This window comes from Anopheles stephensi, chromosome 2, assembly GCF_013141755.1.
Source record: "Anopheles stephensi strain Indian chromosome 2, UCI_ANSTEP_V1.0, whole genome shotgun sequence".
Taxonomy (NCBI): domain Eukaryota; kingdom Metazoa; phylum Arthropoda; class Insecta; order Diptera; family Culicidae; genus Anopheles; species Anopheles stephensi.
The window spans coordinates 72,593,830-72,610,913 of NC_050202.1; the positions used below are offsets into that span (position 1 = coordinate 72,593,830).

At 47.5% G+C, this 17,084-nt stretch overlaps 2 protein-coding genes across 3 annotated transcripts; both read left to right on the plus strand.

Moving 5' to 3' along the window:
• Positions 1-323: 323 nt before the first annotated feature.
• On the plus strand, positions 324-5,562 carry LOC118506225 (transportin-3). 2 transcript variants are annotated; one of them, XM_036043061.1, is made up of 6 exons: positions 324-632; positions 1,102-2,175; positions 2,256-2,422; positions 2,903-2,959; positions 3,046-4,392; positions 4,511-5,562. In XM_036043061.1, the coding sequence occupies exons 1-6, from the start codon at positions 519-521 to the stop codon at positions 4,569-4,571; spliced, it is 2,820 nt and encodes a 939-aa protein (XP_035898954.1). In that variant the 5' UTR covers positions 324-518; the 3' UTR covers positions 4,572-5,562. The 2 variants fall into 2 exon arrangements, with proteins under 2 accessions (XP_035898954.1, XP_035898955.1); XM_036043062.1 differs by lacking the exon at positions 2,903-2,959.
• A 162-nt stretch (positions 5,563-5,724) lies between these two features.
• Positions 5,725-7,883, plus strand: LOC118506226 (transcription termination factor 5, mitochondrial). Its single transcript, XM_036043063.1, has 4 exons — positions 5,725-5,885; positions 5,945-6,917; positions 6,985-7,209; positions 7,271-7,883. The coding sequence occupies exons 1-4, from the start codon at positions 5,786-5,788 to the stop codon at positions 7,545-7,547; spliced, it is 1,575 nt and encodes a 524-aa protein (XP_035898956.1). The 5' UTR covers positions 5,725-5,785; the 3' UTR covers positions 7,548-7,883.
• Positions 7,884-17,084: the final 9,201 nt, after the last annotated feature.

Genomic DNA, 17,084 nt, shown 5'->3' on the forward strand with positions numbered 1-17,084 from the left:
CAGTATTACAATGATTAAACACTGCAGTTTTGATTTTAATTCCTTCTCGCAATCGTTATAATTCGTTAAATCACCAATGTTTATGTTTATTCTGTCAGTTACTGAAGTTTGTTCAGCTACAAATGTGTTGATTTTATCACCTTAATTATATTTAATATTTATAATTCGACACGAGTGTTTCGAAATTTAATTTTATTTTAAAAATGGTGCAAATTTTAGTAAAATTCGGTAATAAAAATTGAAATATAATTAAAAACACAATTGTTTGACGTTTGACAGCATCGCTTACCACCGTGCGACGGCGTCTCTTGCGGCCGGTAGCCGAACTGCAGCGTCAAGAGAAAATAAAATATGGCGAAAAAATCTGCTGGCGGTCCAAACACGGGTGCTCCGTATTAATAGTTGAATTTATATGATAAAAAGTGAACGGAATCGCGGAAAAAGTAACGGCGGCCATAGCTAAGGGAAGCAGCAAGTGAAAACGCTCATTCGCTCGTACGTAGTGCAACGCTGCGGAGATGGAGCAACCGACTGCGGAAGCGGTGCTGCAAGGCGTTTTCACTCTGTACAACGATCCGAATAATGTGGAAAAGGAGAAAGCCTCGAAGTGGTTGGAAGAATTTCAGAAATCGGTAAGTGCGCTGCGGCCCCGTCGGCGTCCCGTGCAGAGCTACGGCCGGGTTTTACGCCAACCGTCAAGGTTTGTGTGAAGGAACTCTCTCTCTCGCGCACAATCAGCATCATAACCTCAAAGAACGGTTTGTTCTGGAACAATTTTGATGGCTCAAAACGTCGTACCCGCACTGCACCGCAGCTGCGACGCGATTTCGGTTTACGGGTAAACCAAGCCTCTCTGGTATGCACTTTGAAGGGGTGCTACTCGGTGAAGCACTGTGCTGGGTACACACAGCTGTGTGCTCATAGCAGAAACGCAAAACGGACCGCTTTCCCTGCGCATCGGATGAAGGTCACAGATGTGTTATGATTTCCTTCCTTCCGGGTCGTCTCTCTCTCCTGCTGGCGAAGGATACCAGCGCGCGACGTAGCACGTAGCTTCTGCCGATGGATTGATTTATGATTGTTATCTACCTTTGCTTTTAGATCCATTCCTGGAAGATAGCGGACGAGCTGCTGCGGCAAAAACATGATCTTAACTCCTGCACATTCGCGGCGCAGACGATGCGCAACAAGATACAGAACAGCTTTCACGAGCTGCCGGAAACGGCACACGAATCCCTGCGCCAGTCGTTGCTCGAGCATCTCAGCCACATTACGATCGAAACGCAGTCGGTCATCGTGACGCAGCTGTCGCTGGCATTGGCCGATCTGGCGCTGCTCATGTCTTCCTGGCAGAAGCCGGTCGCCACCCTGCTGCAACGCTTCTCAAGCAACGCGAACATGATGTACGCACTGATCGAGCTGCTGACGCTGATCCCGGAGGAGGTAAATTCGCGGCACCTGCGGCTCGGCGCGAACCGGCGGAAAGAGATATTGCTCGATCTGGAGGCGGACTCTACGCTGGTCGCCGAGTACTTGACGGTGTGTCTCGTCAATGGCAACGAGAACGAGCTGCTGCGATCGAAGATACTGAAGTGTTTTACGTCCTGGGTGCAGATCAATGCATTTAAGCTGCCGGAGATTAGCGACAACATGATCATCGTGTACAGCTTCCAGCTGCTGAGCAGTGGCACCACCAGCCCGGATTTGCACGAGGCGGCCACGGATTGTCTGTGCTCGCTGCTGCACTGCATGGAGCTGAACAATTCGCGCGGCGGGCTGGACGACAAGCTGTTCGGGAGCATCATGTGCCTGGAGGAGGCGTACAACATGTCGGTCGCGCAGGAAGATTTGGACAAGTCGATGAACCTCTGCCGGCTGTTCACGGTGCTGGTGGAGAGCAATTTGACGCGGATGGTGGCCTTATCGGATGGCGAGACGCCGCACTACTCGGTGAAGTCGCTCGATCTGGTGCTAAACTGTGTGGGGCACTACGATTACGAGGTGGCCGAGATTACCTTCAACATGTGGTACCGGTTGAGCGAGGAATTGTACCAGGGCAACAATTATCAGCTGACGTCGCACTTCAAGCCGTACGTGGAGCGTCTCATAGCGGCCCTGTACAAGCACTCGCAGCTCGACCCCGACCTTGACGGGTTGGCGAGCGGATCGTTCAATGTAAGGCAGCTCGCATTGGAGATTGGAGTGTGCCGGGATCGGGACTGACAGTCGAACGTGTGTTGCTTCTTTGCTTTTAGGATTTCCGGTTCAAGGTTTCAGAAATAGTGAAGGACGTCATATTTATCGTGAGCTCGATCAGCTGCTTCAAGCAGATGTTCATCATCCTGCAAAGCCCGAACGTGTCGTGGGAATCGAGCGAGGCGGCCCTCTTCATCATGCAGAACGTGGCGCGCAACATCCTGCCGTAAGTAGTAGTGTGGCTTTCGTGCACGCGCCTAGTGTTAGAGTGGTTGCCGGATTTTGGATCTGCTACCTTCTAGTGCTTATTATCGCGCCTGGCACCGTGGCGTCGCCCGCTCCCGGTCGGACGACCCGCAGGAGAGGTACCATTTGCGCGCCACGGTGTGCCACCGGTGTCATAATAAGCCAGTAGAGAAAGAGACAGAGAGAGGGAGAGAGAGAGAGAGTGAGAGAGTAAGCGAGGGAGAGTAATCGAAAGCAGAAGGATGCGCAAGACTAACGAATGTATTACGTGTGTAGCATGTTGACTGTTTTGCCACTTTACTACTAGCCACTGATCTGAAGCAGCATAACTACTTTCCTTTACTCCTTTTCCTAACGATCTCAACACCAACCACATGACCCTGCTGCTTGCTGCCGCTGGCGCTGGAATCGGACACAATTTTAATGTACTTTTGCGATTTGTGTTATTTGGATCTTCTAGAGAGATTATGGAATTGGGAGAGCGTGAGATACCAACGTCGAGGTTCAACCAGCTTTGGTGATTAAAATGAAATGCACGCGACATGGTTTAAGGGTTACAAATGGTTTTTCTTTATTCTCTCTCTACCCCGGTTTCCGTTGTAGTGAGGAGAGCGAGGTCGTGCCGAAGGTGGTGGAGGCGATACTGAACCTGCCGGAAAACTGTCACATCGCGATCCGCTACACGTCGATCAGCATTTTGGGCGAGCTGTGCGATTGGATCGACTCGAACCCGGAAACGCTGCAGCCCGTGCTCAACTTTCTGCTGTTCGCGCTGCAGCAGAAGAACGGGCTGGCCACGGCCGCCGCCAACTCCCTGCAGTCGATCTGCTCCACGTGCAAAAAGCATATGCTCGGACACATTAGCGGGCTGATGGAGATAGCGCGATGTTTGGATGGGTTCGACATCCAGACGGAGTCGGCCATCGGCCTGCTGAAGGGCATATCGATCATCATCGGCCGTCTTCCGGCGGCCCAACTTACTCCCGCCATGCAGGAGCTGTGCAGCTTTCAGGTGGAAGCGCTCAGCCGGCTAACGAACGGCGACGATGACGGGCTGGACGGGAAGAAGGGCCGTTCCGATCCGGCGTTTTGGCTCGACCGGTTAGCGTCGATCTACCGGCACGTCAGTCCCACGGTGCGCAACAACGAGGTGAACCCGTGCGCGTTCGTCATCGTCAACAACTGGAACGTGCTGTCCCGGGCGCTGGAGCGGTACAAGAACGATTCGAAAATTATGGAGCGCATCGTGCGCTGCATCCGGTACGCTATACGGTGTATCGGGAAGCAGGCGATGCCGATACTGGAACCGCTGGTGAAACAGATCATCACCATCTACTCGGGGCACAATCACAGCTGCCTGCTGTACCTGGGCAGCATCCTGGTGGACGAGTTTGCGTACGAGGAGGGATGCACGCAGGGTCTGCTCAATATGCTGCAGGCCTTCATCGAGCCAACGTTCGGCGTGCTGCAGATGGAGAACGGGCTAAAGAATCATCCGGACATGGTGGATGATTTCTTCCGGCTAGCGACACGGTTCATCCAGCGTGCGCCGCTACAATTCCTACAGTCCCCGCTCGTCACGCCCATCATCCAGTGCGGGCTGCTGGCGTGTACGCTCGATCACCGCGAGGCCAACATATCTGTGATGCGATTTTTCTGCAGCCTGTTGCGCCACGATCGGGCGAACGATCTGGAACCGATGGTGCAGTCGATACTGGCGTCCCACGGCGAGGCACTCATCATGAACCTGCTGTACGCGTCCGTGTTCTGTCTGCACTCGAACATGCTGTCGGACGTGGCGGAAGTATTTGTCGAGATCAAGCAGCACAGTCCACTGCAGCTGGAGGAGTACGTGAAGAAGGCGGTCGATTCACTGCCAAAGAAGAACAGTGGCGGTTCGGTGACGGTAACGCACGAACAGATGGTACAATTCGTATCGAACGTTGTCAAGTAAGTGAGCGGCGAGAAACTTTGGATGTTTCGCTGTGTGGGTGAAGATTGTGCGTTTGGACATGGAGGAAGAGAATTCGTTTTAACCCACTCACCGCTATCTGTTGCTTTCTTTCAGCTCGCAGACACCAAGGGCCACGACACAAGCACTACAAGACTTTGCGCGATTATATCGATAGATAGACCCACACAACCACACACTCTCTCTCGTCGGTGGTAATGAAGCGGCCCTGCATACAGCGACGAGGAGCGACGGTCCAGCAGACGCGTTAGTTTCTAGTTCGATGAAGCAAAACTGACTACAGTTTGTTTGTTGTTAGTGACGAAGTGAGAAACACCCTGTACATAAGTTAAAACTCCATAACGATAGTGTGTTCGTGTCGTATAGGCGTTTTGTTTTTCCCGATAGCGGGAAATATTTTAAGTGATCAAAAGTACGATTGAACCAAACTTACATTGCGAAACGTGCGAAGAAACTCCTGGTGCGATTTGTACAGACACTTGAGATGAAGGCGACATTTAAATGTGTGTGTGCGATAATCGCACGGAAGATATTAATTAAAACATTTCAAACAATTAACAAACTCAATAATGTAAGCACCGGCATCATCGGCCACTGTCTGTGTGTGGGTGTGTGTGAGCCAATCGTGTGAATCGAAGCCAGCCGAACATGAAAAAGAAAAAAATCGTCGATGAGATGAATGTACGAGAAAAGTGTATGTGGTCCTTTTTACCAAGCCAAACCCTCCTCCCGTTTTTTTTAACCGGCTTCCCATTCCTGGCTTTTCCGAGACAAAGCGCAAGGAACAGGGCCAACCAGCTGTCCAGGCGTTTATTTAGCAATCGTTATTCTTCAACACATGTCGAGCAGTCGCGACTCTGGTGCCGTTTTGTTGTATTACTCGGAAGTCGGTTTTCCATACGAACACGAACCACTGGATGGATGAAATGAAGCGGATTCGTAAAATTGAACTTACTTTCTGTTTACCCCACCTTGTTAGATAACTGTCCCAAGGTAGATGATATCTAGAGTAAAAACGAATTATTTCGCTCTCTATCGGATGAGTTAATCTGTGATATGTTGTGCTGTAATGCATTAAACATAGCTCGGCGTGGTAAAGGTTATCTTTAATCAGTAGCTACAATATAATATTATTCTACGAACGAAAAGCGGGGTGTGTCGCGTTTGCTTACTGAGTCTGACCCTTTTCGCTCGAGCATAAACGGTCAATTTGAAAGAAGCTGTTCGAAATTCGAAGTTCGAAAAAAAAATTGCTGCACCATTCTGACAGCCGGCAGTTGACAGTTGAGTCAGCTGTTGTTGACGTTTGCTTTGCCGGTCGTAATCAAAACAAAGTGTGTGTCTGTGTGTGAAGCGTTGCGAAACAGAACGATGCTTCGGTTGCGAACATTTTATCGCACTTTTTGCCAAAAGGTAGCGAAAGAGAGTGCAACAAGCCCAGACGTTGCTCGGTTATATGCACCCCATATAGGTAAGACGGTTGAGACACCGCATGGAAACCAATCTAATATCTGCAGTTTGTTTTGGTAGGTGCCGAGTACCGAGTGGTGCAGAAATGGCTCCTCAACAACCCAGCACTGCTCGAGCTGGATCAGGATGAAACAGTAAAGAAGCTGTGCTACCTCAAGTACGTCCACGTAACACCGGACGAAATCTTGGAACAGCCCCAGGTGCTTTTCAATCATCTCATTACGCTGGAAAATCGTACCACAATCTTGCGCGAGTGTGGATTAGTCGAGGGTCTCACGCTGAATGCCATCGGCAACTATCTGAAGCTGATACGCAAGAGCATTGTGCTGCTGAAGCGCAATCACTTGATACCGAAGGATTTGGACATGTACGAACAGCTGAAGCGTCAGTTCGAATGTGCGGTAGAGCCGAAGCTACAGTGGGACGATCGTACGCTGCTGCAAGATATGCGCATACGGTTCTTCAACGAATTTCTTACCAAACGGCTAGACTTTGGTGCGGCCGAGCTTGAGAAGCTGTGGAAATCGTACTCGAAAATCAAGCACAAAAGCTTCGGCCACACGCAGCGCGTCATTGACATCCTGCAGTACGATTACAAGTTTAGCCGCGATAAGCTGGTCGCCAACATGTACCTGCTGCACGCGGATCCGGAAAATTTGCTGCGCTTCCCGGTGGAGGTACCGACGATCGGTGGCATCGAGCTGAAGGAGCTGGTCGTTCGCAATCCGAAGATTATGATGGTAAACCACAGCTCGGTGAAGCAGGTGATTGGCATTTTGAAACAGTTGGACATACCCGACGGGGAAGTGCTGAAGAGTTTGGCCCTTTTCACACTCTCGCCGAAAACGATAGAGTATCGGCTGGAACGGTTGATGGCGGTGAAGGAGTTTGAGGTACTGACGAAACATCCGCGCGTGTTGCGGTTGATACAGTACCACACGAAGGCCGCCTTACGGTTGGAGTATCTGCAGCAGCTGAAGGTGCGGTGCGCTTCGTTGGATGTGCTGTCGAGTAATTCGCAAAACTTTGAAAGGTATGTCTAGTGGTTTTGTTAAAGAAAGTTAGCAGATACTACTAAAACCGATTTTCTTTTTCTCAAGGTACGTCCGTGAAGGTTGTGACAAGACGAAGGGCAAAGATACCGGGCATGTACTGAAGCACATTTTTAAGGAACGTGGTGAAGCCGCCCTGAAGCTTATAAAGCGCCATCCCAACTGGTATCACGTGCCGGTACTGCAAATGCAGGAAACGGTTGACGCGTTGCTGAAGAAAAAGTTCACGCTGGATGATATTTTCAACAACATCCACGTGCTCCTGTATCCACTGTATGTATGAGCGTACTGGCAGTCCTCTGAGCTCGTTCTACAACGTCTTACATACTTCCAGGAATCGTATAGAAGAGAAACTTACCCTACTACAAAACGGTGACCCGAAGCTACAGGACGAGCTCGGTGTGGAGCTGTATCGGGCAAACAAAACGCAGCTGCTCGCGCTGGCATTGTACTTGGTCGAGTTGGATTTCCACTTTACCGGTGATGGTGTGTGGCCGGAACAGGTACAGCAGAGCGATTCGAGCTCCACGATTAACGTGGAACTGCCGAGCAGTTTAAGCGGCGAGTACAAGTTTGGCAAAAAGCCACCCAGCGCGAACAGTTCCACGTGATGGAAGGCGGGAAGTATTCCCGTACGCTGGAGACCAAAAGAAATCGAATGTAAGCTTGTGCACGGTGAAGGTAAAACCGAGGTATGTACAAAGGATTTATTTCTTACAGGAGCATGTTGTTAGAAGACGGTTTAAAATTATATTCTTTAAGAATACTTTAGCCGTACTACCTCAAACCTTATAGCAGGTATTAGCTTAAACATGCATTTTATAAAACAAAAAGTGTAAAAAGAACTTGAGTTAGTGAGATAGATGAATGTTTTTCGTTGTGATATTTGTAAGGAAAAACGCGGTTAAAAAATTAATACCATTAGCTGGTAAGCTCACGTAAATTGAGATTGATTTTTCATTTCAGGATTATTAAGAAAGAAATAGTTAAGAATTGGTTATTGTTTCCCATAAGCTTCAATCCTCCCATTCAATTTATTGTTGATTAAAACCCAACTTAAGGAGAATTTAGCTATCCTTTGTGAGTTGTTGTCGATCGATCGTCTACGGCATTGTGATATAAATTGTTAAATTGCCCGGATAGGCAACCCCCCCTCCCCCCCCCCCCCCCCCCCCCTTCGCGGACCAAGGTGGCAAGAGCCGATGGAGATAGTAATCTGATTTAAAGCTGCCATTCGGTACTTTATGATGCACTGAGCACGGCTAATCCCGCGCCGAACGATAACGCGACCCGAATTTAGCTCAGTCAAACAATAACCACCGACCGATGTACGGGTGGTAGGATTTATTGAACAATTTCTAGGAATTTGCCGAATTTGTTGCGCCCGGCAGGCATATATGCAGTTGCATCTGCATCCCGGTACCGGCGCGTATACGTGCTTTTACACAAATAAGGCCGGCGTCCGTTTAGTTTGCTTTTATTAATTTCCTATTCGGGGGCTTGTTTTGCATCCTGGTGAACATGCTGCTCACCGTACAAAGGATTGGGATTTCGCAATGCGTCAGCATTCGGATTCGTCGAATCAGGATGACAAGGATCGCGGATCATGCTAACATGATGCTACCCGACCACTGTTGACACGTTGCCACCTGTAGTATCTCTCTCTCTCTCTCTCTGTGTATGTGAACACGGTGTTTTATTTCGGAACGTATTTTTACGGTTCAGCTCCCCTTCCATCGGGCGGGTGGAATGCTTTCCCGGGTAAAGATAAAAGAAACCACTCTAACCGGCGCGTGAACGTGTGCACCACGTGGCTGTACAGGTGACAATTTAAATGAGAGCACACTACTATTATGTTTCGTGCACCATGCTCGCACCATGCAGTGCGGAAATGTATGTTTGTGTGTGTTTTTTGTCCGTCTGGAGTGGTAAAGGCGAGACTGAAAGAAAAAAACAAACATGAATCACACTACAGCGTTTCGTTGCGCTTTTCCGTTCCGTTCCGTTCTTGTTTCAAGTCGTTCAGAAATGGAGCTGGCAATTTGACAATAAAACTGTTGCCCTAACTTTTAACGATTGATATTCTGTGTGAGTGTGATTGTTTTTCGTGTGTCCATGTTTTCAAACACTTTTGCATTGTTTACATACTGAGTGGGCACGTTGCAGTGTTTCGAGCTTTTGTTTCAAAGTCGATTTTTTTACATTATTAAACCGGTTTGAACTGAGGGAAAAACAGTGTTGAGAAGTGGCTAAAAGAAGGACTTGAAATCACTTTAGCTGTACAATGTTTGCTATGCAAAAGCGGTGGACAGTTCCGAAATCAGATACCAAATTCTGTGAGCAATGTCCTCCGAAAGCTGTCCTCTAGCAGTAAGCAATTTAATTTATTGCTTAATTTATTTATTTCGTGATGAAATTGTATGAACAAAAGTGGGGCCAGAACACTGTACGTAACCTCGTTCTAAGAATCAGTGCTGGAGAAGATGGGCAGCGTTTCGTTTCTGAACATGGAACGTAGGAGAACTCTGGGCAGAATGTTCGGAGAAATTATTAAATGTCCACATCATCATTAACGGAGGCACCGAAGCTAAAGCGATGAAAGTTGTCTATTTCAAATAGCTTTTTCAGGAGCTTAAATACTGAAACCAGCTCATAAATCTGGAGTGTTCACGGTCTCGAGACATTGCAGGGCTACCAATAACTTCCTTACTTGAACTCAGATATTGAATACTTGCTTACTTGAACTCAAATATTGGTTTATTTAAATTAAGCAATTAAACATCAACATGGGTTATCACTAGTGTTGGGTGAAGTAGCTCTTTTTAAAGAGGAGAGGGCAACTGCTCACAAACTTGTGAGAGGTAAAGCCCCCGGTAGCTCCGCACTCAATGAGCCACTGAGGCCGTGTGCGAAAGGCCGAAGAGTGCGGAGCTGCCTTTTTGAAATCGAATCGCGCGCTCAGAGCCCTCATTTTATTGAGGCAAGGCCTCCCGATAGCTCTCTAGTTCAAATCTCTCATGCCAGGATCGAGGTTCAAATCTCATTCGATCCGTAATGAGGACTGAGCATCCAACTACGAGCTATTATCAAGTCTTGTAAATGAGAAATGGTAGGCAGGACCCAATAGGGTGAAGCCAACTAAGAGAGAGAGAGAGACATCTTAACATCTGGGAAAATTCCAATATCGAGGTACTTACTTAAAATTTCAGAAATTCTTAGCTTGTTAATACCCGTCGCTGAATACATACTCATACTTTTTTTTGGCTCCGTATGTGTGGAAGGACAATGGAGGAGCCGCTACAACGACGAGCTCTACGAGCTGTACGATGATGTCACTATCGTACAGCGCATTAGACTCGCCAGGCTCCGGTGGGCTGGTCACGTCATGAGAATGACACCAGACGACCCAGCCCTAAAGTCCTTTTAGGCCGTCCACACGGACAGAGGAGGCGTGGTAGGCCCAAATTGAGATGGAGTGATGGCGTTGATGCGTCCGCCAGAACGGCCGGGATAACGGATTGGCAGACGACGGCGCTAAACCGTGAGCGGTATCGAGGATTGTTGCAGCAGGCCAAGACCGCAAAGCGGTTGTAGCGCCTGATAAGTAAGTAAAGTAAGAATACATACTCAACTGGCGCTATTCTCTTCTAGAACTTTAATTATTTTACTTTCGATTTCCCTTCGAAATCCTTTCCAGAAATTCGATAACTAGGAGGAACTAATGTCGTGGTCCTACAATTAGTTGGCTACGCTTCCTGTTGAGTTCTTTTACTACTACGACCCTTGAAGAATAGATAGAAACATTTAGCAAAATAAAAGAACATATTTCCTCTCTCCCCATGATACGGAAAAGCTTGATGGAAAATTGGGATTTGTTTGTGCCTCTCAATCACTCAACAAAACACGGCTACTTTTAATGCCACTCCAAACACACAACCGTTAGCCTCGTCCGTACGGTCACGTCAGCCTCAGTGTACCTGTTTAACACGATCACGGGATGATGCCTTCTCACACAGCCACCGGATACCTGGTAAAACCTGGCCACCATCCGGTATGCTGGAACCATCACATTGTTCACAGTGCGCTGTTCCGGGTGCGGGTGCGTTCAATAAAATCAACATAAGCCCGACGCCGTGCTGCCACCGCTCGGAACCGTGCGCCCAGCACAAACATGTACGGTCGGTCGGTTGCAGTTCGCAAACCGTCAGCGCTGTCAAACGCCGTCCACGTATCGGGCAGCGGTTTATGAATAAACTATCAGTTGTACGGCTGATCATGTAAAAGTTGTTTAAGGGATGGGTTTTCCATTTTTTTTCCTTCCCTCGCGATTCGTTTCACTCTGCGTCATGCTTGCGTGCGGGAGGCCTTGCTTTTCGATGTGGCAACTGATGGTGGTGTAGCGTCGTGTATTGAACGGCAGCACACGCCTCTAAGCAATAGCCAATAAGCCTATCGGGTCGGAATGTCTCCATTGGCGCCCGCGTGTGCTTATGTCATGTGTGGGGAATATTCAAAATACGCCACCCCACCCCCACCCCCACCGGGATTCGAGGGGACAAAAAGCCAAATGTGTGGCAAATAGTGACCGGAAATGGATGAAAATGGAAATTGTATTCGTTATGCGAAAGCGCAGGGCGTTCCATCCGCGGTAAACCGGATGGCGTGCGCATCCCCGTGTTGGGTTGGTGCTCGGCTGGGTGCAAATAGCATCGCGAAGGAGCGCGTGTGTAAGAACACACACACACACACACTTAGTATAGCACCGGTATGGCGCGACATGGATGCGAAGAAAAGCAACAAAAAAATAATTGATTTGTATGCAAATGTGAAATTTCATCAGAGCTTGGCCAGCATACCCACTCAAGTGCCACTGTGGCGAGGTTTGACGTTCAGTTTTTTGTAGAATTGTTCTCTCTTTTTTTTTCTCTGTTAGCTTTCGTATGCATGCTCCTTCATATTCGATGTGTTTTCCGTTTTTCTTTCATACATTTTCGACTTGCTTTTGGACGGTACAAATTCTCGCTGGGCGTGATAGAGAGGTGGAGAAAAAAAATTGGGATGGTGAGGGGTAGGCGTCGTTGTTAGAAGAGTTCTACTGATCGTTACCATTCTCAAAAAGTGAGGTTAAAAAAGGAAAACCCCGAGATCGAGCCAAACAGGAGCCATCGATGGGTAAGCCGGGTATAGTGATGGGTCTGTCTGAAATGCAACCACGGTTGCACTTCGGATCCGGACGGTTTGGCTACGGATCCGATCGCCAATTCCACTCGGAACCGCCCCGAATCTTAAGAATTAGCGGAATCGTCCAGAACTGTTAGAATTGTTGGAGCCGTTCGGAACCGTTGGAATCGTCCGGAATCGTCCGGAATCGTCCGGAACCGCCCGGAATCAGTGAAAGCGTCCGGAACCGTCAGAATCGTTAGAATCGTTGAAATTACCTGCAATCGGTGGAATTATCAGGAACCGTCCGAACCGTTGGAACTGTAAGGATCCGCCCGAACTTCCAGAACCGTTGGAATCGATAGAATCGTCCGGAACCGTCGGAACCGTCCTGAACCGGAAGAACCATCTGAAACCGCCAGGAGCCGTCAGAATAGTTGGCACCGTTCGTAACTGTCGGTGCAGGAGGAATCGTCCGGAATCGTCAGAATCGTTGGTACTGTCCAGAACCGTCAGAATTGTTGGAGCCGTTGAAACTGTCTGGAAACTATCGGCGAACTAGAACAACAGTTCTGACGATTCCAACAGTTGCGACGATTCCAACGCTCCACCAATTTCAGAAAGTCCCAACGATTCTAGACAGTTCCGAAAGTTCAAATAGTTTCTGATCCGCCGATTCCCGATTCCCGGCAGGTTCGATCGTTCCAACAGTTCCGGACGGTTCGTTTTTACCGATACCGATTTTTTTTTATTGAATCTTCCGGAACCAATTCGACTGTTTTGCGATTTTTTCCCCATCGCTAGTAAGCAGTGGCAGCAGTAATTCTGGCGCATTCATTTCGGCTTCTGATTCGAGTCGAAGCCGACCAAAGGACGTCCTTTAGAATATTGCTTTTTTTTCGCTCGAGGAGCGGACGATAAGTAAAACCAACACGTGTGGAGCGGCGCGTGTGGTGGCCGGTAACAATATTGCAAACCATGAGGCCATGCATGGAAGGTCGACAGCCTGTCGTACTGGCCCAAACGCCAGCACAAGCTCCAGGGAAAACTACCGAATGTGAAGGCATAAAAAAAACCCATGCTCGCGTAACATCGAATAAGTCCAATTTGTGCTGGACGGGCGTGCGATACTAAACGATCGAGGATAGGACGCTGCACGGGAATTGCTTGCCTATTCATAGGTTCGCCGATATCGGGCGGTAGGTTTAGGACATGGAAAATATTGCCAGATTAGGCAAAAAGCCATCGACCGGCATACTCTCGCATTTACACAGCGCTCACAACAGCATCCAGAGAGCGATGGTGCTTAATGTTCGAAAATGTTCCGTTGACGTAGAACCGACGGCCCTGGGAATGGTAACGGTCTGTTGCACCCATTTGTGAGCGTGTGCGGGAAATGGAATGGGCGTCCAGTGCGAGATGTCCACTGGCAGAAATTGCGTCGAACGCTCTTCAGCGTACCTGCACCCTGCACAGACGGTCGTGCCACGTGTCGTCCGAGTGCAGTGGCCGATGCACCTATCCATTCATTCCCATTCATTCTTGTCCCGCAATGACGACCCCAGAACAGCTAGAATGGAGTGAAATTTGTTTTAAGTGTAGGCATAGTCACGGCATCAGTATCGTTCGGCCGATTGATTTAATGGCCGCGCCCGTTCATGAGCGAACCCCAAGTCCCTCTGTGGGCGGGTGGTTGGTGGACAAGTTTAAACTATTTCCTGTCCATTTGGCTAGCGCTTAAGGACACACACAGAGACGCAACCTTCTACAGCACTAATGATCGGTATGCATGTTGAATGATGACGTTGATTGGGTTGGAAGGTCTTTGCGTGTGCGAAGTGCAATGGATGGAACAGGTTGGACCTCCGGTGTTACCAGCGAAAGGAAAATCAGCTTCCGGTCTCGATAACACCTCGCCATGAAACGCATTTGTCCCCTGCTACACACGAGCGTGAACACCGACCCGTTGGACAATACGTTGTCTGCTGGCTCCTCTACCGATACGGCCGGAAGTTATCCTTCCACGTCGTCGAACCGTTCGGACTGACATCGCACCGATGGCGCTCGGTGCGTGTACTTACGCGACCATGTACACAATTATCAGCTGACAGCGGCATGTCAGCGCGCACCGAACAGTCGATTTTCCGACCGATCATCAATATCGCTATCCCGCGGCGAAGAGTGGAACGGAACTGTGGAACTTCTGCTGGCTGCTGGATATAATGCAATTTTGTCAACCCATTATTTTCCCTCCGCTCCGGCAGCCACACACACACACACACTCAAGCTCACGTCCCGGCTCGCCTCGGTTCTGCCTTTGGGACGGTTTTTGTTTTGCTGAGAAGCGATCAGGACGATCCGGTGCGTCGTTGGAGCTCGCGTGTGGTAATTTTGTGCTAAAATAAATTAAATCTTAAACCGATATTTGATACACAGTCGAGCTGTGCCTGATGATTGTACCGGTGCGTTTCAATTAGCGATGAAGGGTGCAACATGGCCGCGTGTGCTCCGGAACGGTGCCGTGTCCTCGACTGGGCTAAATTCAAATTGCGGTGGTTTCACTCATTTGGCTGTTCCACCGTTGGGCGAGCGGACGACCACTGCGCCTTTTTGCTAATGAGGGCACTTTCCCAGTGGCCCACTAACTGTGACGATGGGACACGATGGTTGTCTTTTGTACCGTTGCCGTTTCACTAAGCAAGCTGCTGCACACGCGACCGGACACGTGAGTGATCGGCGTATCGAACGATTTTCGAGCGGCAAATTGTTTGCACCGTTTCGAAGCGAGTGTGGTTTGCGGATGGCTTAGCACGGGAATTAGGCACTACCCTTATATGTGTGTTTATGTCGCGTCCTGGTGCATTAAAAGGTGTTTGTTTTCGGGTGTGTGTGTGTGTGAGTGCGAGCGCTCTTTTTCTCTACCGCCCTAACCATTTGTGCCAGTTGGTGTAGCGTTTCGTTTCGCAGCCAGGCTAAGCCGATTGACGACAATTGCCACAATGCGCGATTTAATTGAACTCGACCAATTTTCTATCGTTTCGGCACAAAATTTAATTTCCGGCCAATAAATTAAGGCAACATTGCCGCCGGGTTACGCTTATTCGCGCCACGGTTTGCTGCCAAGGTGGAAATTAATGAAAATCGTTCACCGGACAACAGTGTGCAGTGTGTAGCCTGGCCTCCAGGAGGGTGGGGGTAAGAAGGGGGTTCATTTGCGAAATAGTTCGATTCAGTTGGGTTTTACCCGCCAGCAGTCCGCACCGGTTGAAGAAGCGAGATTTACCACGGATTCATTTTATTGGCAGTGATAGGAAAAATGTCACCGATGACTAATCGGGGTTCGATTTGTGCTAGCGGCATTGAGCAATCGAATAATGATAATTGTCCATTATCGGATGCCGATCGCCGATCGAAAATGTTGTTTTTTTTTGTGCAACAAACTTTGAAACAAAGTGCGACCAAGGGGCGTGTGTGTGTGATTGAGAATTTTATTGGCGTGTTTTTTTGTACCGAGCAATGAAAACTACATGCGAAGTTGATTAATCGTATGTCACGGGTACATTTATTTAAATTGCTGAAGATGAGGTGCCCTGCGAATTAATCATATGAGCATGATTGTTAAGAGTTCTTTAAGAACGGTTGATATGATGAAAATGATTGATATGATATTTGGTGAATATTTTATCAAAATTTAATCCGATTAAATTTTTATTTGCATCATTTTTTTATCTCTATAAGATTTTTCGTGGTTTAAACATATTTTGTATGTCTAAAATTGTTGCGGGGGGAATTTATTGGTCGTGAAGTACCAGGCGCCTCCATGAATTTGACCTAGGAGTAAAGTACCGGGCGCCTCCATGTATAATTTGTGAAGCGGTAAACAAAGTAATGGATTAATTATTTGCATTTTCTGGAACTAGAAATCATATTTTACACGGATTTCTTTCATTTAATTTACATTTAATAAAAATCAAATTTAAACAATCAATCGGAACTACGCTGACATAATTAAGTTTTTTGGTGTGCTCTCCATACAAACTGACAGTCCAAAATGGCGACCACCATTAGGCATTAGATTTCTTTCGAACAAAATCGGAAAATTAGGTTGGAGTAGATGCTCTTTAAATATTCCATACGACTGATTACAGAAAAAAAATAAACTAAATGTTTTGTCCATTATTTCCTTCAAAATGATAAGCACAGTGAAAGACGATGGAATAAAACTAGCTAATGTTATCGTTATTGATGATGATTGGTGATGAATTTCAACAAAACGATGTAGTTTTTAGTTTTAAAATTTGCTTTTAGATATACGCACCTATCATCAGCATCCATCGAAATATCGATTCTGAGTATCTTTTTGTCTTTCTCATGAAAATATGGGCATTACTTCTACAGTACAATAAAATGAGGCTATTTATGAAATTTAAAATCATAACAAGTTTGTTTTAACACTTCGCGACATCCTCTCGTTAATTTTTTTAAGTTTGACGGAGTTGAGCTTTGTTATTAAAAATGTTGGATTTTTGTCAAAAAGGATTTTTTTTTCTTTTTTTGTTGTTCTTACTCAATGATTAATGCCACATAGTTTAACATCGATTGCAAATGATAAAATAATTTATTTTAATTCATCACGCATCATTTATGCTAATGGATTTTTTATGGGACATTCAGCATTAACATTGGCTTAACAGTTGAGCATTTAGCTGATTTCTTCCTCGGATCGTCTAGTTTAATCACTTTCGAAACCCAGCAGCAATTTAAATGAAATCATAATAGATATTTAATTTAAATCTTTTCTTACAACCATCAAAACAGAGACAATTAAACAATAATAACTCCCCGAGTGGAGCTTTCCATCAAAACTACCAATAAGCGAACCCATCGCCCCCCCCCCCCCCCCCCCCCCCCCCTCAACACTTGACTGAACTTCACGCTTAATAGCCTGTTCGACAGTGTCAACCGGCGGTTAAGGGCCTTGCCTTTGA